Source organism: Ranitomeya imitator, chromosome 6, assembly GCF_032444005.1.
Source record: "Ranitomeya imitator isolate aRanImi1 chromosome 6, aRanImi1.pri, whole genome shotgun sequence".
NCBI lineage: Eukaryota > Metazoa > Chordata > Amphibia > Anura > Dendrobatidae > Ranitomeya > Ranitomeya imitator.
Window position 1 is genome coordinate 537,956,101 of NC_091287.1, and position 20,153 is coordinate 537,976,253.

A 20,153-nucleotide genomic window follows, 5' to 3' on the forward strand; every position below is an offset into this window, starting at 1 on the left:
GGGTGTCCAGCAATCTGCCCCAGTGTCTCCAGCATTGCCCCAGTGTCTCCAGCATTGCCCCAGTCAGTGTGTCCAGCAATCATCTGCCCCAGTGTGTCCTCCAGCATTGCCCACAGTGTGTCCAGCAATCTGCCCCAGTGTGTCCAGCATTGCCCCCAGTGTCTCCTGTCCAGCAATATGCCCCAGTGTGTCCTCCAGAATTGCCCCCAGGGTGTCCAGCAATCTGCCCCAGTGTCTCCAGCATTGCCCCAGTGTCTCCAGCATTGCCCCAGTCAGTATGTCCAGCAATCATCTGCCCCAGTGTGTCCTCCAGCATTGCCCCCAGTGTGTCCAGCAATCTGCCCCAGTATGTCCAGCATTGCCCCCAGTGTCTCCTGTCCAGCAATATGCCCCAGTATGTCCAATTGTCCAGCATTGCCCACAGTGTGTCCAGCAATTTGCCCCAGTGTGTCCAGCATTGCCCCAGTGTCTCCAACATTGCCCCAGTGTCTCCAGCATTGCCCCAGTGTGTCCAGCAATCATCTGCCCCAGTGCGTCCTCCAGAATTGCCCCCAGGGTGTCCAGCAATCTGCCCTAGTGTCTCCAGCATTGCCCCAGTCAGTGTGTCCAGCAATCATCTGCCCCAGTGTGTCCTCCAGCATTGCCCCCAGTGTCTCCACCGTTAGGTTATCAAAAAACAAAAAAACAAACAAACCGAGTTCTCCTCACCTGACCAGCACTCCAGGCGGCGAACTTCCTATAGCAGTGCGCACTCGCCAGCGATTGACAATGACGTCAGATGCCAGCGACGTGTGCGCTACGCCTGCGGCCGACTTCAGCTGCCAGCCTCCAATTGGCTGGCGGCTATTGTTAACTATTGACGTGCGGGCGCGTGCCCGCACATCAATAGGAAACCGCCGCAGCGCCGGTAGGGGGCCGGTGAGCAGATAAGACGGGGCCCCCTCTCTCTGCCCACCGGGTCCGGGGCACATAAATGATAGGGGCATGTGCAGTAATGCCCTGATGGTGGCGGCCGGCGGGCAATCTGTGCGGTAGCCCAGGGCTACCGCCCAGATTGACCCTCTTATAATCCGCCCCTTCACACAGTACATACATAAACATATATATATATATATATACACATACATGCACATGTATATACACACCACATACATACACGTGTATATACATACATCACATACATACACATATATATACACAGCACCTTTAAATGTAGTATTAAACAAATGAAGCCACAATATAGCAATCAGTGGTGCGGTTTTATTGACTGAACATTAAAAAAATCAGATAAGAATTACCCATTGCATAATATATATTGAAATAAACATAAAATAGTTTTTTCTTTTTTTTCTTTTTTTGAAATATCGGACAGTGTCAGAATATAAATTACACATACAGTTGAAAAAGTACAATAATCCGTAGTTGTAAATAGCACTAAAGGTCACTTGTATAAAATTGTGTGTTCCCTTATCAACCGAAATTCAGAAAGCAGATCAGTAACATGAAGATGTAGAGCGAGCAAGGCACAAATACGAGTATTAATCTTATGCCCCCGGTGTCAAGAAAAAAATTGAACAGCATTAAAATCCCGCTAGTTAAAAATAAAAATCAACACTAACAGTCTGATTCTAGACCTGACTATAGCCGAATAGCACTGGCAGTAAGTAAATCTAAAAAGGCTTATCGAGGCTTAAAAAACAAAACAAAAACATTCTTACCAAAAAACAGCACCACACTCCTTAACAGGCTGAGTCTGGTACTGCAGCTCAGCTCCATTAGAGTACATGATACTGATCTTCAATGCTGCGCAGAACCTGTAGACAGGAGGGGCGCTGTTTGTCAAAGAAAGTAGGTTTTTTTTTCCAGTACTGTACAACTCCCAAAGTTGCTCATTGTTTTCTACAGATTGTAGCTTCATATAACTAAAATAGAAGAGTATCAGTGATGTCCCTGCCAAAGTGGGCACACAGCGACCATCGTGCCCATCAGGCCGAGGGTCATGATAAATATTCTTAGCAATGATTTAGAATTCCACTTAAGAAATTCCATTTCCCGTGTATATACATAGCATTACTTATCCTGAGTTACATCCTGTATTATACTCCAGAGCTGCACTCACTATTCTGCTGGTGCAGTCACTGTGTACATACATTACATTACTGATCCTGAGTTACATCCTGTATTATACCCCAGAGCTGCGCTCACTATTCTGCTGGTGCAATCACTGAGTACATACATTACATTACTGATCCTGAGTTACATCCTGTATTATATTCCAGAGCTGCACTCACTATTCTGCTGGTGCAGTCACCGTGTACATACATTACATTACTGATCCTTTACTGATCCTGAGTTACATTCTGTGTTATACTCCAGAGCTGCACTCACTATTCTGCTGGTGCAGTCACTGTGTACATACATTACATTACTAATCCTTTACTGATCCTGAGTTACATTATGTGTTATACTCCAGAGCTGCACTCACTATTCTGCTGGTGCAGTCACTATGTACATACATTACATTACTGATCCTGAGTTACAAACTGTATTATGCTCCAGAGCTGCACTCACTATTCTGCTGGTGCAGTCACTGTGTACATACATTACATTACTGATCCTGAGTTACATCCTGTATTATACCCCAGAGCTGCACTCACTATTCTGCTGGTGCAGTCACTGTGTACATACATTACATTACTGATCCTGAGTTACATCCTGTATTATACTCCAGAGCTGCACTCACTGTTCTGCTGGTGAAGTCACTGTGTACATACATTACATTACTGATCCTGTACTGACCCTGAGTTACATCCTGTACTATACCCCAGAGCTGCACTCACTATTCTGCTGGTGCAGTCACTGTGTACATACATTCAATTACTCATCCTGTACTGATCCTGAGTTACATCATGTATTATACTCCAGAGCTGCACTCACTATTGTCCTAGAACAGTCACTGTGTACATACATTACAATTGTTATACTGTATGGATCCTGAGTTATATCCTGTATTGTACTTCAGAGCTGCACTCACTATTCTTCTAATAGAGTCACTGTATACATACTGTACAACTTATCCAATGCAAATCCTGAGTTATAGTAAGCATTATGCTTCAGAGCTGCACTCACAATTTTGCAGGGTTTGCACTGAAATTTGCAGCTTGACCAATGTCTGCATCGTTTGTCCCGCTAGTTTTCATCCAATGACGTGTTCTCTTTACACAAGGATCTCTACAGTAATATCATGTAAGAAAAAAATAAAGAAATGGCACTTGCATTACAGAAGTGCAACTAAGCAATAGTCAGCGTGTTTGTCGATAAACTTCTTGACTTCAATGACAACCAGCAGAATTATGGTTTCAGCTCTGGAGGAATTTCCTTTTTTCAGCAGATTGGATAAGATCACAAGAAGCATTTCATGAGCCCCTTTAATGGCACCAGTCTTGTAAGTAGAGCGGAGGGCACAAATCAATTGTCCCACTAACATTTTTCTATGGGGATCTCTCACTTCTGTGGACTCTCACCACTGGTGTTTCAGAACTCGAGTGGAATCTCAGGAAAGTCAATGGATTTGTGATGCAATCAAGGGACTTTTCTACCCTTAAAGGAAAAATTTTATGGAAATATTATTTATCAGTTTGTCATACTTAATTATTCTAAATTACATACTCCAGAGCTGCATTCACCATTCTACAATTTTCCGAGCTGAAATCTTTCAGATTATCTCTACTTGTTCAATAACTTGAAAGAGTTTACAACCGATAATCTCTGCTCTAGAAAGTAAAGACTTTATACTAGATGCTGTAAAAACACTTTATGTCTTTGGGTCAACAGCAGAATTGCGAATGCCGCTCTGGAGTATAATGCAGGTTTTAACTCAAAATAGGAAAAGTAATGCAATGTATTTTTTTTTTTTGTCATAGTAAAGAAAAGGAAAAAGTATTATATGACACATCCCTAATTTAGATCCCAAGAAGTCAGGAGGTGATGACTAAAGCTTTGCCCACACAAACTTTTATAATTTCTTGTGTTTTATGTGTTTGCGGAATATTTAGTTACATGGTGGAGGATGTGCAGTAACATGGCGGCAGTTTTCTAGTATCAGCATAGATATTCTAGGAGCTTCTATAGCCTTTACCCATATCAAGTGAGTGCCCTGAGGTTATCTGGAATGTATCTAGAGTCCCAACCAGAGAAGAATGAACGGCCGGGTGGTGACCATGAAGACCTTTGGTTTATGACCTTGAAAAAAAAACACATTTGACCTTCAGCACAAAAAAAAAAAGCATACGAGTCATATAACAGAAATACCAAAAATAGACAAAAAAAAAAGCTGAAATGTACGGAATAATCCAAGTAGCAATAAATCGATTATAAGAAAAGGGGTAAAAAGAATATTTAAAAAAAAAAGAGGAAAAAATTGACAAATAAGTCCCATAATGAAAATATAATCAGGGTGCTACTCATTAAATAAAATGGGATATGGAAAGTAAACTTTCTACTTTTTTTGTATTTTTTAAAATTTTTACTAGTATTCTGGAGACGCTCTGGGTTCATAAACATAAGATAATTATATTTAACGACCAACATGAAGACGTCGGGTGGTGAGGCGATCAGGCGGAAACCAAGGTGTCGATTGGCGGCACATAATGAATAGTGATAGACAAGATATTCCGCCACGATCGTCATCGTCCTGTAGAGATGGGTCTACGCGGGGTCAGCAGGTGCTGAGTACATGAAGCTGGTGCCACGTGGCGCCTGCTATATCCCTACCAATAGGATAACCAATACCACACGTCTATATTAAAGGGACAGCCCTTGACATTGACACCGAAAGCCTACCCCAAGAATAGGATAACCAATGCCAGACATCTATATTAAAGGGACAGCCCTTGATATTGACACTGAATGCCTACCCCAAGAATAGGATAACCAATATCAGACATCCATATTAAAGGGGTAGCACTGGTTATTGATAACGAATGCCTACCCCAAGAATAGGATAACCAATGCCAGACATCTATATTAAAGGGGTAGCACTGGTTATTGATAACAAATGCCTACCCCAAGAATAGGATAACCAATACCAGACATCTATATTAAAGGGACAGCCCTTGACATTGACACCGAATGCCTACCCCAAGAATAGGATAACCAATACCAGACATCTATATTAAAGGGGTAGCACTGGTTATTGATAACGAATGTCTACCCCAAGAATAGGATAACCAATACCAGACATCTATATTAAAGGGGTAACACTGGTTATTGATAACGAATGCCTACCCCATGAATAGGATAACCAATACCAGACATCTATATTAAAGGGGTAGCACTGGTTATTGATAACAAATGCCTACCCCAAGAATAGGATAACCAATACCAGACTTCTATATTAAAGGGACAGCCCTTGACATTGACACCGAATGCCTACCCCATGAATAGGATAACCAATACCAGACATCTATATTAAAGGGGTAACACTGGTTATTGATAACGAATGCCTACCCCAAGAATAGGATAACCAATGCCAGACATCTATATTAAAGGGGTAGCACTGGTTATTGATAACGAATGCCTACCCCAAGAATAGGATAACCAATACCAGACTTCTATATTAAAGGGACAGCCCTTGACATTGACACCGAATGCCTACCCCATGAATAGGATAACCAATACCAGACATCTATATTAAAGGGGTAACACTGGTTATTGATAACGAATGCCTACCCCAAGAATAGGATAACCAATACCAGACATCTATATTAAAGGGGTAGCACTGCCTACCCAATGAACAGGAAGTCAATATCAGATGAGAGGTGGTCCGGCACCTGACACCTTTGGGTGTTGAAAGCGGCTGCCCAGAATTGAAAAAACATAGTTTAAAAAAAATAAATAGTGCCGTATTTGTTCATGGGTTGTGTTTGGTTTCATTGCTCGGCTCAAATATAGGGAATAAGATGCAATTCCACACACAACCAGGTGTGACGCCGATTGGAGAAGATGGCAGACATTTGTGTCTAAGGGCACTATACTGTATGGAAAATGTATGTACTGTATATGCCCCATATGTGTACTGTATGGGAAATATATATGTGTGTGTGTGTATGTACTATATATGACTCATATGTATGTTTGGGGTAAATATATGTGTGTTGTACATAAATGCTCTTTACATGTCTTGTGTGTGTTCAGTATATGCCCCATATTTTACTGTATGGGAAATGTATGTATGTTGTGTATGTATGTTGTGTATGTATTGTGTATGCCCCATATGTGTGTTGTGTGTGTATTATATATGTTGTACATGTGCAGTAAGTTTGTCAGACACTCACTAGGTGAACTATACGTGCCTACGTGAGTGCTATATATGCAGAGCTGGAGCAGAGGTTCAGGTTACGGACTAGCCCTGCAATTACCCCGGGTACAGCAGAGGGACTTGTTGGCGCCAGTGACTGTGATATGCACCAAAACCTCACAATGCAACACATGACCCACAGACCCATCTTTACGAGAGTCCATGAGTGTCCAATGTGGGAATATCCCTTTAACATAGACTTTATGCTACAGAACACTAGTGAAATGTTTTTCAAATGTCTTTTTTTAAATGTTTACCTAGCGACACACTGGACACTGGACGGTGCAGCATAACACCGGTGTCCTAAGGTGTGCTCAGGGAGGCCAGAACCTTCTTGTAGAGCAGGGAGGTTCCTGGCCTCCCCGTGCCCACCTTAGTCCCCCTAGGTCACGGTACAGTGTGTGGTACGCTGATCAATACCACAGGGATAGTTCAAAAGTACAAGGACAAAATCACAGCAATGAGAAGCTGCGCCCTCAATCCTTCCAGCATTCTGACCATTGATACTTTTAAGCCTCTTTCACACTTCAGTTGTTTGGCGTCAGTCTAAAACCGCCATTTTCCTCAAATAACGGATCCGTCAATTTTTTTTGACGGATCCGTTATTTTCCCATAGACTTGCATTAGCGACGGATTGTGACGGATGGTCGTCCGTTCCATCCGCCATGCGACGGATCCGTCGAAATTTGGCGGACGTTTTCTGAAAATAGACGGACATTGAAACGTTTTTTGTCAATGCCGAAATGGCGGATCGCGATGGATCCGTCGCGTCCGCCATTCCATAGAATGGCCGCCTATGGGCGACGGATCCGCCGCAACCGTTTTTTCGGCGGATCCATCGCCCCAATCCGTTTTTTCAATTGCGCATGCTCCAAAAAGTAGATACTTTTCCCAGACAACCCCCAAGTAACGGATCCGTCAAAAAAACGGATCCGTTAGAACCGTTTTCTCAACAATTGTGACGGATCCGTCAATCCGTCACTATGTCGGTAGTGACTGACGCCAAACAACTGAAGTGTGAAAGAGGCCTTAGATGAACGTCGCCCATATGGTTGACAAGTTATTGATGTGATTTAAGATTGGCTAAACCAGGTGTAAAAAAAAAGATACTAATTACTTGTACTTCTCAGGATCCAGCATAAGCTATGGAGACTACCGCAATGCAAATATGCAAAATCGCTCTTCTCAGTAGGGAATAAAATGGAGGTTTTTTCAGTGTCACTTATGGGTGATTACCCAGTAGGTCAATATCTCACTTAAATTCTTTACAGAAAATAAACTACGTTATATTAATAAGCTGACGCTTTTTGCTTTCTGCAGCACATTCTATGATTCTATGATCCCGAGAGCCGAGTGCTATAAAGAACTTCGGCCAAATGGAGTGGAAGTCGATCATGCGCACCATGCTCCATTTAACCTTAATGGGAGCACCAAAGATTGCATTTGGCTGATCTTCGGCACTACCACTAGAATTAATAGATTAGCAGTTCGGCATGATCGACTTCCACATCATTTCATTGACGCTCTTCAGAGTTTGGGTTCTCGAATCAATAGCCATAGGAAGGTTATCCCTCATCCCATTAATAGGGAATAACTGTCATTCTTGAGACTACCCCTTTAAGGGACTGTGAATATTAATTTCTCTTTAATCACGGACATGCTATTAGCTACTGCCACTGCCTTCCTGCAGCTGCTGGGAGTTCACCTGTACCCGCGAATGCAATCATGGTCATGGAATGCAATCAATATTGATTCCCTTTAGTAGCAGCAAACATGAACGCCTGGCAGCTGTAGGAAGCCGGCGGCTGTGGCTGACACTGTGCTTGCTAATAAAGAGCAAGGAATACTCACTGCTCTCCACACACATGGTCCCGGCGTGGAGAGCAGTGAATATTCCGGCAGCTGTCCTCAGCTTGCAAGGACGGCATGGCTGCTTATAAGCATAAAGTAGCTACTGGCATCGGAACAAAACACTGCAAGGGAGAGCAGGAAGGTAAGTATAATGTTTTTTTTTTTTTATGTTTTTCTGAAGGGACCATAGATACCAGGATGGAGAACGGGGCCAATCATACCAGGATGGGGCCATGCATACCGGGATGGAGATGGGGGCTCTGCATACCAGGATGGGGATGGGGCCAATCATATCAGGATAAGGATATGGCCATGCTTACCAGGAAATAGATGGGTGCCCTACCATACCAGGATAGGGATGAGTGGGACCATGCCTAACAGGCTAGGGATGAGAGGGCCATGCCTACCAGGATAGGGGTGGGGGGGCCATGCATACCAGGATAGGGATGAGAGGGCCATGCCTACCAGGATAGGGGTGAGGGTACCATGCATACCAGGCTAGGGATGAGACGGCCATGCCTACCAGGATGGGGGTGAGGGGGTCATGCATACCAAGATAGGGAAGAGGGAGGCATGCATACCAGGATAGGGGTGAGGGGGCCATGTATACCAGGATAGGTATGAGGGGGCCATGTATACCAGGATAGGGATGAGGGGGCCATGCATACCAGGATAGGGGTGAGGGGACCGTGCATACCAGGATAGGGATGAGGGATCCGTGCATACCAGGATAGGAAAGAGGGGGCCATGCATACCAGGATAGGGGTGAGGGGACCGTGCATACCAGGATAGGGATGAGGGATCTGTGCATACCAGGATAGGGAAGAGGGGGCCATGCATACCAGGATAGGGATGAGGGGACCATATATATTAGAATAAGGGATATTAAGCACAGAATTGACCACATTTTTTGTTTCAATCTTCTCTTCCTCTAAAACCTAGGGGCGTCTTATGGTGCGGTGCGCCTTATAGTCCGAAATATACAGTATATAAAAAAATTGCCCGGTGTCAACTCTTACAATGTCCTGGCGCCTGCTGTATCGGTACACACTGATACAATTACATCAAATAGGCTAATTCCAATAGGATAAAAAAAATTAAAGGTCTCCTTTACAGGTGAATTTTGCAAACTTTAGCCCTAAATGAAAATATTTTCTTTTTTTTTCAGAATTTAAGACATTATGAACATGGCATATTTATATATTATTTTAAAATAAATGTAAATGGGTAAATTTCTCGTTCCAAAATAAATTTATATCTACGGGTGGTGCTTTTTTTGGTATATTGGAATTGTGATGAAGAATCTAAAAAGTAATAAAGGAAAACTCTTTCTAACTTCTCCACAGCACCCCCTAGTTGGGACCTGATGAAAAGCTCCACCTCATCCAAGAATTAGGACCCTTCCAATAAAGGGCCTACCTATGGCTTAGTCGAAATTTTCGGTGGTTGTTTCTAACGATGGAAATACAAGTGCATTTTCCTACATGTACGATGGTTAATTGATTGATATGTCATCAATACCAGATCTTGAGCGGTAAAATCCACACTACCACTGAATCAGCTGTGTAGTGGTCGCTGACAGGTCCTGCAGATCAGTTCCTATTCTATTTAATAGAAGCTGAGCTGCAGTAGCGGTAGCGGACACCAAACGGTGTACGGTGCTGTGTTGTTCTGTGCTTACATCCGACCGCCACCAGAGCTGATAAAAGCTGATCGAGGGGGGTGCCGGGTGTTGAACTGATCTGATATTGATGACCTATCCTACAGATTTGTCATTAATATAGACATTGCAGACAACCCCTTTAACTACATCCATTTTACATTTTTAGTGCTTGAGGCATGTACATTTTTGCAATAACGGATTCATTTAATGCAGCTAAAGTGAAAAAATAAGGAAAAATCTAGCAAATCATTCTAAAATGGGAAAATCTCCTTCCCATTTTGCGTGCGCAGCTTCTACGCACATCTATGTCCTTACAGTCTGCAGTGCGGTTTATGCAAATTTTTCTGGCAAATCTGTAGATAACAGAATATAGAGAGCAGAGATCTGACTACACACTGGGTTTGTAGTCTGTAACCATGGAAACGTACAGGTCTGCTTGGAAACTGTATACACATAACAGAATACTATTTGCAAAATGCTTCATTTTAACCTCATCAGGTTCAGAAAAAAATTGCTGCAAAAGTGTTCCTGTCCCTTAAAAATGTGCTGAAATGAGATCTTCCAATAAATGGGAAGAACTTCTACAAAATATTGGTCACTTCCGATCACCCAAACACTTTTTATATCTGGATTTTCTGTTTGACTCTGCAACAAATTAGGTTGTGTAAAAAAAAAAAAAATAAATAAAAAATTAACAAAACTAAGAATTCAGAAAACAAGTGTTAGATCAAAGTTTCAGGAGGGCGCAAGAGTGAGTCAATAAGATAAAGTTGTCTACATGTGAAAACTTTTGGTATAACCGACGCTGCAGCTCAATGACAAGAAAAAAAATCTCATGGTAATAGAATGGTCGCTCACATCGGAGTTTCCTACTGCATAGATCCACCCATGGGTAAGGTATGTGCCGTATCGTTACAAAATAGAAAATAGAGAATTTTTTTCACACTCATATCATGTATACACATGCAAGTCATGCTAGAATCTAAAATGCTGTTTCATTTTTTCGTGAAGAGCAACGAAATAAAAGTGATGGAACGTATGCGAGATGATGCCGTGAGTACAGAGTTAAACATGCATCATATTTAGCCGTTGGTTGTGTTTTTCCTCTTTTTTTCAACTTTGGAAAGTGTATCGTGACTTATACAAAGAATTAGCACATCGTATGAAAAAAAGTCAATCCCCCCCCACCACCACCACCATCATCTCGGACTTAAACAGGTTTTGAAGGTGTCCATGCCGAATCTGAAATAGCGTCTCCCGTTGATGATAAGGTCATAGGGCCGCTAGGTGTGAATGGGTCCGTATCTGTATCCGTTTCACCTTCCGCTAAGTAACGTTTCTCTCTCATCCATGTTGAGCCATTGGGGCCAAAAATAAAGTCTTCTTTTTCTTGAGAAATACTGAAACCACTTGGAGACCTCTGAAGTTCATCGTGGTTGACCGAGAGGAGAGATAGAGGGGTGTCGCTATCTCTGGTGAAACTTCTTCTATGGACCGGGGAGTCCCTTTCGGCATACGGGCTCGAGATTTCTCTTTCGTGTCGAAAGTTGACCCGAGTGTCTATCAAAGTCTGAATGGGCAAAACTGTCGGCCTTTCGGTATAGTTGGGTGAGGAGGTCATTATCCTCCTAGAACAGTTTTCACCATTAAAAGGCATGGTTGCGGTAAATTCTACTGGATAGTTATCGAAGAACCCATACTGATCCAACTTATTAAAAGAAACTTGATGCATGTCGTAGGGATTTCCATGAGTGCAGGACTCTGTATAATTATAAACGAGCCTGCCAACCTCGGAATATTGGTTCTCCTCGCCATCCACTTCCGTTTGAGACTCTCTAAGTGGGTAGTACTCAGTTACCTGGACCTGAAGTTGGTCCATATGCTGCAAGTGCATATCCACCAAAAAGTCTAATTTCTTTTCCATATCTTGGACCTGGGGGTGAAACAAATTATCCAAAATAAAGTCATCAATCAAGAATATAAGATTAAATTCCAAATATTTCAGATCTAAAAGACTGATGAAATTTCAATGGGCAAGCCAAAATTACCATTACGTTCCTCATTATAGAGTTCAACCAAACTTTAGACTAAATTCCCGATTCACCATCTAAAAGTTTAGGGCTCGATTGATTATTTGCAGTTTTTATGAAGTCACTTTACTTATTTTTGTCTTGTGTATTCGTTAACGTTTATTGCGCCAAATTATTCAAAAGCATTAATTTTGCGCAAAGCCAAAAATGATCTTTCTTGAAATCCTTTCCTACGAACTTTTAGCTAAAAATCACACATTGTTCTAAAATGTCACAAACATTGCTAATAAATAAAAGACGTATGTAACTCCAGTGTGGGGGATGGGGGAACGAGCAGTAGTTGCTCAAAAAATGTTAAATCAGTTGAAAAGATCTGGAAAACAAAAAACTGTGACCACATTGATGAACATAAAAAAGCAACATAAAATAAACTTTAAAAAGGTGAAAATGAAGAGATAATTTTTTTTACAGATCACAAACAAACTAAAAACACCAAAATATGAAAATAAGGTGCAAATGTAATATAGAATTTGGCCCCAAAAGAGAAATAAAAAACAGCAAATTAAGAATCAGGCCTTAAATGTTTGGGTTTTAAGCATTTACATTTTGGCATTTTTGCTCAAAATTCATTATGAGTTTTATACTACTTTAACGCTAGCTTTTTCAGTCCTTGTCAGTTATTAGGTTTGTTCAATCATATGGACATGGTTTTGATCCCAAATAGTTTTCAGACAATTTATCATCTGAAACTTTTCAAAATATCGCAATTTATTTTTTTTTGCGCAATTTTACTCCAGCATCCTAATGGAGCACAAAATCTGTCTAATTATTTTTTTTCAAAAAAAAAAAAATTCGTTAAAAGAATAAAGAAAAGCATCTTTGTGCCAAATTCTTCAAACAAGCGCCATTAAAGATTACCGTATAAAAATGCTATGAAACTGGAACGTTTTATTTATAAAAAAAAAACAATGCAAAGTTTCACAAAATTCATCCAACATCATGTGCCAGTTTAATGAATTTAGCACAAAATCTTCCAAGGCAAAAACAAAGCGAAAAGAAAAAATTACTTAAAAAACCCTTTTGGGGCCAATTCATTAAGACTGCTGCTGCGCACGTTGCGGAACTTCCCATTGGACAAAAATGTTGAGAATTTTTAAGGCTTTTACACCAGGTTTCTGCCATGACACCTTTGCTGAATTTGTCCCAAATTGTAAATCAAGGCTTTTTATTAAAAAGAGAGCACAAAAAGAAAGATGAAGCAGGGCCTAAGTTTATGGCACCTTTAGGTTGGCTTGGTTTGTGCCAAAAATTTGTGCCAAAATTATAGACCGTTTTTGGCAGACATCATTTTCATGTTAGACCTTTCTTCACTAAGCCAAATCCATTTTACCCTAAGCTACCCCTCCTTGTCTGAAAAAGCCCAGAAAGCATCTAAAAATACATGAAATATGATGACAAGAATGGTATGTGTGGCTACCCCCGTCCTGTCCCGGTATGTGTGGCACTCCCCGTCCTGTCCTGGCATGTGTGGCTGTCCCTGTTGTATGCATGGCTGCCCCGTCCTGTCCTGCTATGTGTGGCTCCCGCCCGTCCTGTCCTGGTATGTGTGGTTCCCCCTGTTGTATGCATGGCTCCCCCGTCCTGTTATGTGTGGCTCCCCTGCCCTGTCCTGGCATGTGTGGCTGTCCCTGTTGTATGTATGGCTGCCCCGTCCTGTCCTGCTATGTGTGACTCTCGCCCGTCCTGTCCTGGTATGTGTGGCTCCCCCCGTCCTGTCCTGGTATGTGTGGCTCTCCCCGTTGTATGCATGGCTCCCTTGTCCTGTTATGTGTGGCTCCCCCGCCCTGTCCTGGCATGTGTGGCTGTCACTGTTGTATGCATGGCTGCCCCGTCCTGTCCTGCTATGTGTGGCTCCCCCTGTCCTGTCCTGGTATGTGTGGCTCTCCCCGTTGTATGCATGGCTCCCTCGTCCTATTATGTGTGGCTCCCCCGCCCTGTCCTGGCATGTGTGGCTGTCCCTGTTGTATGCATGGCTGCCCCGTCCTGTCCTGCTATGTGTGGCTCTCGCCCATCCTGTCCTGGTATGTGTGGCTCCCCCTGTTGTATGCATGGCTCCCCAGGTCCCTCATGGCTCATCCCCCCATCCCATCGTTGTATGCATGTCTCACTTTCCCTCCCCCCTGTCCTACTCACCCTCCTTGCGCTGTTCCTGCATCTCCATTGTCCCAGAGCGGCAGCTCTCCTGTGCTGAGCGGTCATGTGGTACCGCTCATTAAGGTCAATGAATATGCGCTCCACATCAATGGGAGTGGAGACGGGGGCATATTCATTACCTTAATGAACGGTACCACGTGATCGCTCAGCACAGGAAGAGTCGCCGGGATGGAGATGCAGGGACGGTGCTCTACCACTCCCCCTCCCCCGCCGACTTTCTGTACAATGACTCATGTATAAGCCGAGGGGAGGCGTTTTCAGCACAAAAAAGTGCTAAAAATCTCGGCTTATACACGAGTATATACGGTATATATAAAAAATGTAAAAAGCGACAATAAAGATGGCAAAGATGACATTTCAGGGTAAACAATGCTGGCATTTTCATGAATCATCTTTTTATTCAAAAACATCATGTGCACTTATCCTAAGAAAGTCTCCCCCGAAGTATGATTCAAAGTTGTAGAAAATTGCCCTGAAAAATTGCTGCCACCTACCATGTACCATTTACGATGACGGCTTTTGGGCCATCTCTGGCACCATGGAAATTGTCTTCTGCTACATCCCTTCACACAAGCTAAGCGCCAGTATTTTCCACATTATGAAACCAGCATAATTTCAGAAGATTTGAGCAAAACATAAAAAAAAGAATTGGATCAAAAAATTTTCAAGATACACGACAGTACCTGTCTCTCTACTTTCACAAATTTTCCCATCATACTTTGGTCTTCAAAATCTGAAGCTTTGGACCCATAGGGATCGTGCCTAGAAAGATAAAACTAAAGCAGTGACAAACACAAAAAAGAAAGTGGTCCCCACCAATGCTTCTACTGATCCTCCGTTATGGTGCTGGATTTTACCATTCAGCACAAAAGGCTTTTTGGTGTTCAACCCCTTTCCAGTTCCTGAGGCCATTTTCCACGAAACCTTTTCGCTAACAATGCAGTACGTTTGGAGAGAGTGAGAGTCTTGCACGGATCCTAGTATCAAAGGTATCCATGTCTCTATGGGAGCCTCCAAAAACTGTTCTATAAGGGTCTTCAAAAAAGTTCCAGCTTGCTATTGGAGCTCAAGTTCATTGCCATGGTAGCTTCAATGTCAGTGAACTCAGGGGAAACTAAACTGAGCCAAGAGGAACTAAGGGTAAGTGGAGCACCAAGAACCTCAACAAATGACTGTGGTAAAACCAGGACTTCGAGGTGACAAGCAGTATCTCCTTGGCTTTTTGAGGACATAAAATATGTGATTTACCATTAAATAAATTAACAAGTAGTCATCTTTTACCACGTGCAGGTCCATACTGGACACCACTTTTACCTTGGAGACTGTTGGGATGGATACCCGTATCCGCCACCACCACCACTCGGTCCTTTCTGGGATTTCTTATGTTTGGGTGTTGAAAGAGGACCTGGAGCAAATACCATGTCTATTCTGGGGATGAAGAATGAAAACATTATGCATCAAAGTGTTAGACCTCTTTTTCGATATTGAACTCTGAAAAATCAAAAATAATGAAATACCGAGGAAAAACAAAAAGAGGAGTAATGGCTGACCTGGACTGGAGGTATTTAATTCTGGAGAGCATGTCCAAGTGGCCTGCAGAATACTGCTCTATAACGTCCTTCACATCATAAGGCCTCAGCGTCTCCTTAAATTTTTTCTTACGTAACAAAAATTGTAGTATTCTGCACAGGAGATGAAAGGAGTCTTTACCACGACCACAATTACCCACACACAGCCCAGACAACACCACAATCACCATGTACCAGAAGGAGCCTTTACTTTTATCTGATCACACTAGTAAGTTCAAGATATGGTCACCATACACCGTGTCCCAAATTATTATGCAAATTGGATTTAAGTGTCATAAAGATTTCATTGTTTTGTTTTTCAAATAAACTCATGGATGGTATTGTGTCTCAGGGCTCAATGGATCACTGAAATCAATCTTAGACACATGTGGATCGTTTTCCAGGTGATTCTAATCAAATGAAAACTAATTATTAAAGGAAAATGACTTATGATCAGTATTATAGTAGTTATATTCTTGTACATAGGAGCAGTATTATAGTAGTTATATTCTTGAACATAGGGGCAGTATTATAGTAATTATATTCTTGTATATAGGAGCAGCATTATAGTAGTTATATTCTTGTACATAGGAGCAGTATTATAGTAGTTATATTCTTGTACACAGGGGTAGTATTATAGTAGTTATATTCTTGTACATAGGAGCAGAATTATAGTAGCTATATTCTTGTACATAGGGGCAGTATTATAGTAGTTATATTCTTGTATATAGGAGCAGTATTATAGTAGTTATATTCTTGTATATAGGAGCAGTATTATAGTAGTTATATTCTTGTACATAGGGGCAGTATTATAGTTATATTCTTGTACACAGGGGCAGTATTAGAGTAGTTATATTCTTGTACATAGGGGCAGTAGTATTACTAGTTATATTCATGAACATAGAGAACAGTATTATAGTATTTTTTTGTATATTGTATTATTATAGTATTTCCTTTTACAAAAGAGGAAGTATTATGATATTTTCTTGTACAAAGGGGGTATTATTATAGTATGGGACAGCGTTGTGGTATTTTCTTTTTTTTTTATACATGGGGTGTATTTTTACCGTGTTTTATTGTATATAGTGCTATTAAAATAACGTATATACTCGAGTATAAGCCGAGATTTTCAGCATTGTTTTTAGGCTGAAAGTGCCTCTCTCGGCTTATACTCGAGTCATTGTCCCAGGGGGTCGGCGGGGGAGCGTCGGCTGTCACATCATACTCACCTGCTCCCGGCGCGTCACTGCATGTCCCTGCTTCTCCGGCACCCGCAGCTCTTCCTGTGTTCAGCGGTCACGTGGTACCGCTCATTAAATTAATGAATATCGATGCGACTCTACTCCCATAGGGGTGGAGCGCATATTCATTACTTTCATGAGCGGTACCAGTGACCGCTGAACACAGGAACAAGCTGCCAGCGCCAGAGACCGTCGCGGAGAAGCTGCCAGGGATTGCGGCGGGAGGGTGAGTATAACGGGGAGGGTGAGCCATGCAATATTCACCTGTCCCTGTTCCATCGCTGCGTGCCGCTCCGTCGTCCGCATCCTCTGGCTGTGACGTTCAGGTCAGAGGCGCGATGACGTGTTTAGTGTGCGCCCTGTGCCTGAACAGTCACTGCAGAGAGCCAGAAGACAGAGAGGCGCGCGGCGGTGGAACGGGGACAGGTGAATATCGCAAGTGCTGGTGTCACTGCCTGCTCAGGACAAGAGGTGAGTATGTCATTTTTTTTTTTAATCGCAGCAGCAGTATATGGGGCATAATATTCTATGGAGCATCTTATGGGGCCATAATCAACCTTTATGCAGCATTGTATGGGGCATATTTTTGTATGAAGCATCTTATGGGGCCCATCATAAACTTTATGGAGCATTTTATGGGGCATATTTTATTATGGAGCATCTTATGGTGCCCATCATAAACTTTATGGAGCATTTTATGGGGCATATTTTATTATGGAGCATCTTATGGGGCCCATCGTGAACTTTATGGAGCATTATATGGGGCGTATTTTGTGTGGAGCATCTTCTGGGGCCCTGTTATGATAAGGTAATTCAGAACCGCAATGGACCTTGAAGTTCAGAGCACACAAAGTGACCTGACCATAACCAAAAACATATGACAAGCTCTGAGACGTGGAAACTCTGCTGACCGCAATCCCTAATCCTATCCAACCACACTAGAGGCAGCCGTGGATTGCGCCTAACGCTCCCTATGCAACTCGGCACAGCCTGAGAAACTAGCTAGCCCTAAAAGGAAAATAAGCCTACCTTGCCTCAGAGAAATTCCCCAAAGGTAAAGGCAGCCCCCCACATATAATGACTGTGAGTTGAGATGAAAGTACAAACGCAGAGATGAAATAGATTTAGCAAAGTGAGGCCCAACTTTCTGAATAGACCGAGGATAGGAAAGATTGCTTTGCGGTCAACACAAAACCCTACAAACAACCACGCAGAGGGGGCAAAAAGACCCTCCGCACCGACTAACGGTACAGAGGTACTCCCTCTGCGTCCCAGAGCTTCCAGCAAGCAAGAAAAACAAATATAGCAAGCTGGACAGATAAAATAGCAAAAAACAACACAAGCAAACTTAGCTCATGCAGGAGAGACTGGCCACAGGAACGATCCAGGAGGAAGCAGACCAACATTAGAACATTGACTGGAGGCCAGGATGAAAGCACTAGGTGGAGTTAAATAGAGCGGCACCTAACGACTTAACCTCATCACCTGAGGAAGGAAACTCAGAAGCCGCAGTACCACTCACCTCCACCAACGGAAGCCCATAGACAGAATCAGCCGAAGTACCACTTGTGACCACAGGAGGGAGCTTGACCACAGAATTCACAACAGTACCCCCCCTTGAGGAGGGGTCACCGAACCCTCACCAGAGCCCCCAGGCCGACCAGGATGAGCCATATGGAAGGCACGAACAAGATCGGCAGCATGGACATCAGAGGCAAAGACCCAGGAATTATCTTCCTGACCATAACCCTTCCACTTAACCAGATACTGGAGTTTCCGTCTCGAAACACGAGAATCCAAAATCTTCTCCACTATATACTCCAACTCCCCCTCCACCAAAACCGGGGCAGGAGGATCAACAGATGGAACCATAGGTGCCACGTATCTCCGCAACAATGACCTATGGAATACGTTATGGATGGAAAAAGAATCTGGAAGGGTCAAACGAAAAGACACAGGATTAAGAACCTCAGAAATCCTATACGGACCAATGAAACGAGGCTTAAACTTAGGAGAGGAAACCTTCATAGGAATATGACGAGATGACAACCAAACTAAATCCCCAACACGAAGTCGGGGACCCACACAGCGTCTGCGATTAGCGAAACATTGAGCCTTCTCCTGGGACAAGGTCAAATTGTCCACTACATGAGTCCAAATCTGCTGCAACCTGTCCACCACAGTATCCACACCAGGACAGTCCGAAGACTCAACCTGCCCTGAAGAGAAACGAGGATGGAACCCAGAATTGCAGAAAAACGGCGAAACCAAGGTAGCCGAGCTGGCCCGATTATTAAGGGCGAACTCAGCCAACGGCAAAAAAGACACCCAATCATCCTGATCAGCAGAAACAAAGCATCTCAGATAGGTTTCCAAGGTCTGATTGGTTCGTTCAGTCTGGCCATTTGTCTGAGGATGGAAAGCCGAGGAAAAAGACAAATCAATGCCCATCCTAGCACAAAAGGCTCGCCAAAACCCCGAAACAAACTGGGAACCTCTGTCAGAAACGATGTTCTCTGGAATGCCATGCAAACGAACCACATGCTGGAAGAACAATGGCACCAAATCAGAGGAGGAAGGCAATTTAGACAAGGGTACCAAATGGATCATCTTAGAGAAGCGATCACAAACCACCCAAATAACCGACATTTTTTGAGAGACGGGGAGATCTGAAATAAAATCCATAGAGATATGTGTCCAAGGCCTCTTCGGGACCGGCAAGGGCAAAAGCAACCCACTGGCACGAGAACAGCAGGGCTTAGCCCGAGCACAAATCCCACAGGACTGCACAAAAGAACGCACATCCCGCGATAGAGACGACCACCAAAAGGATCTAGCCACCAAATCTCTAGTACCAAAGATTCCAGGATGACCAGCCAGCATCGAACAATGAACCTCAGAGATAACTTTACTAGTCCATTTATCAGGGACAAACAGTTTCTCCGCTGGGCAACGATCAGGTTTATCAGCCTGAAATTTTTGCAGCACCCGCCGCAAATCAGGGGAGATGGCAGACACAATTACTCCCTCTTTGAGAATACCCGCCGGCTCAGACAAACCCGGAGAGTCGGGCACAAAACTCCCAGACAGGGCATCCGCCTTCACATTTTTAGAACCCGGAAGGTACGAAACCACAAAGTCAAAACGGGAGAAGAACAGCGACCAACGAGCCTGTCTAGGATTCAACCGTTTGGCAGACTCGAGATAAGTCAAGTTCTTGTGATCAGT

At 43.0% G+C, this 20,153-nt stretch overlaps 1 protein-coding gene across 1 annotated transcript in view; it reads right to left on the reverse strand.

Moving 5' to 3' along the window:
• Positions 1–8,384: 8,384 nt before the first annotated feature.
• KCNQ3 (potassium voltage-gated channel subfamily Q member 3) overlaps positions 8,385–20,153 on the reverse strand; it is a 280,751-nt gene continuing 268,982 nt past the window's right edge. Inside the window, exons 12-15 of the mRNA XM_069731938.1 lie at positions 15,667–15,798; positions 15,431–15,544; positions 14,800–14,878; positions 8,385–11,805 (exon numbers count right to left, since the gene is read on the reverse strand). Of these exons, the coding sequence (XP_069588039.1) occupies positions 11,083–11,805; positions 14,800–14,878; positions 15,431–15,544; positions 15,667–15,798 (1,048 nt within the window). The 3' untranslated portion in view covers positions 8,385–11,082. The remainder of the gene's footprint in view (positions 11,806–14,799; positions 14,879–15,430; positions 15,545–15,666; positions 15,799–20,153) is intronic.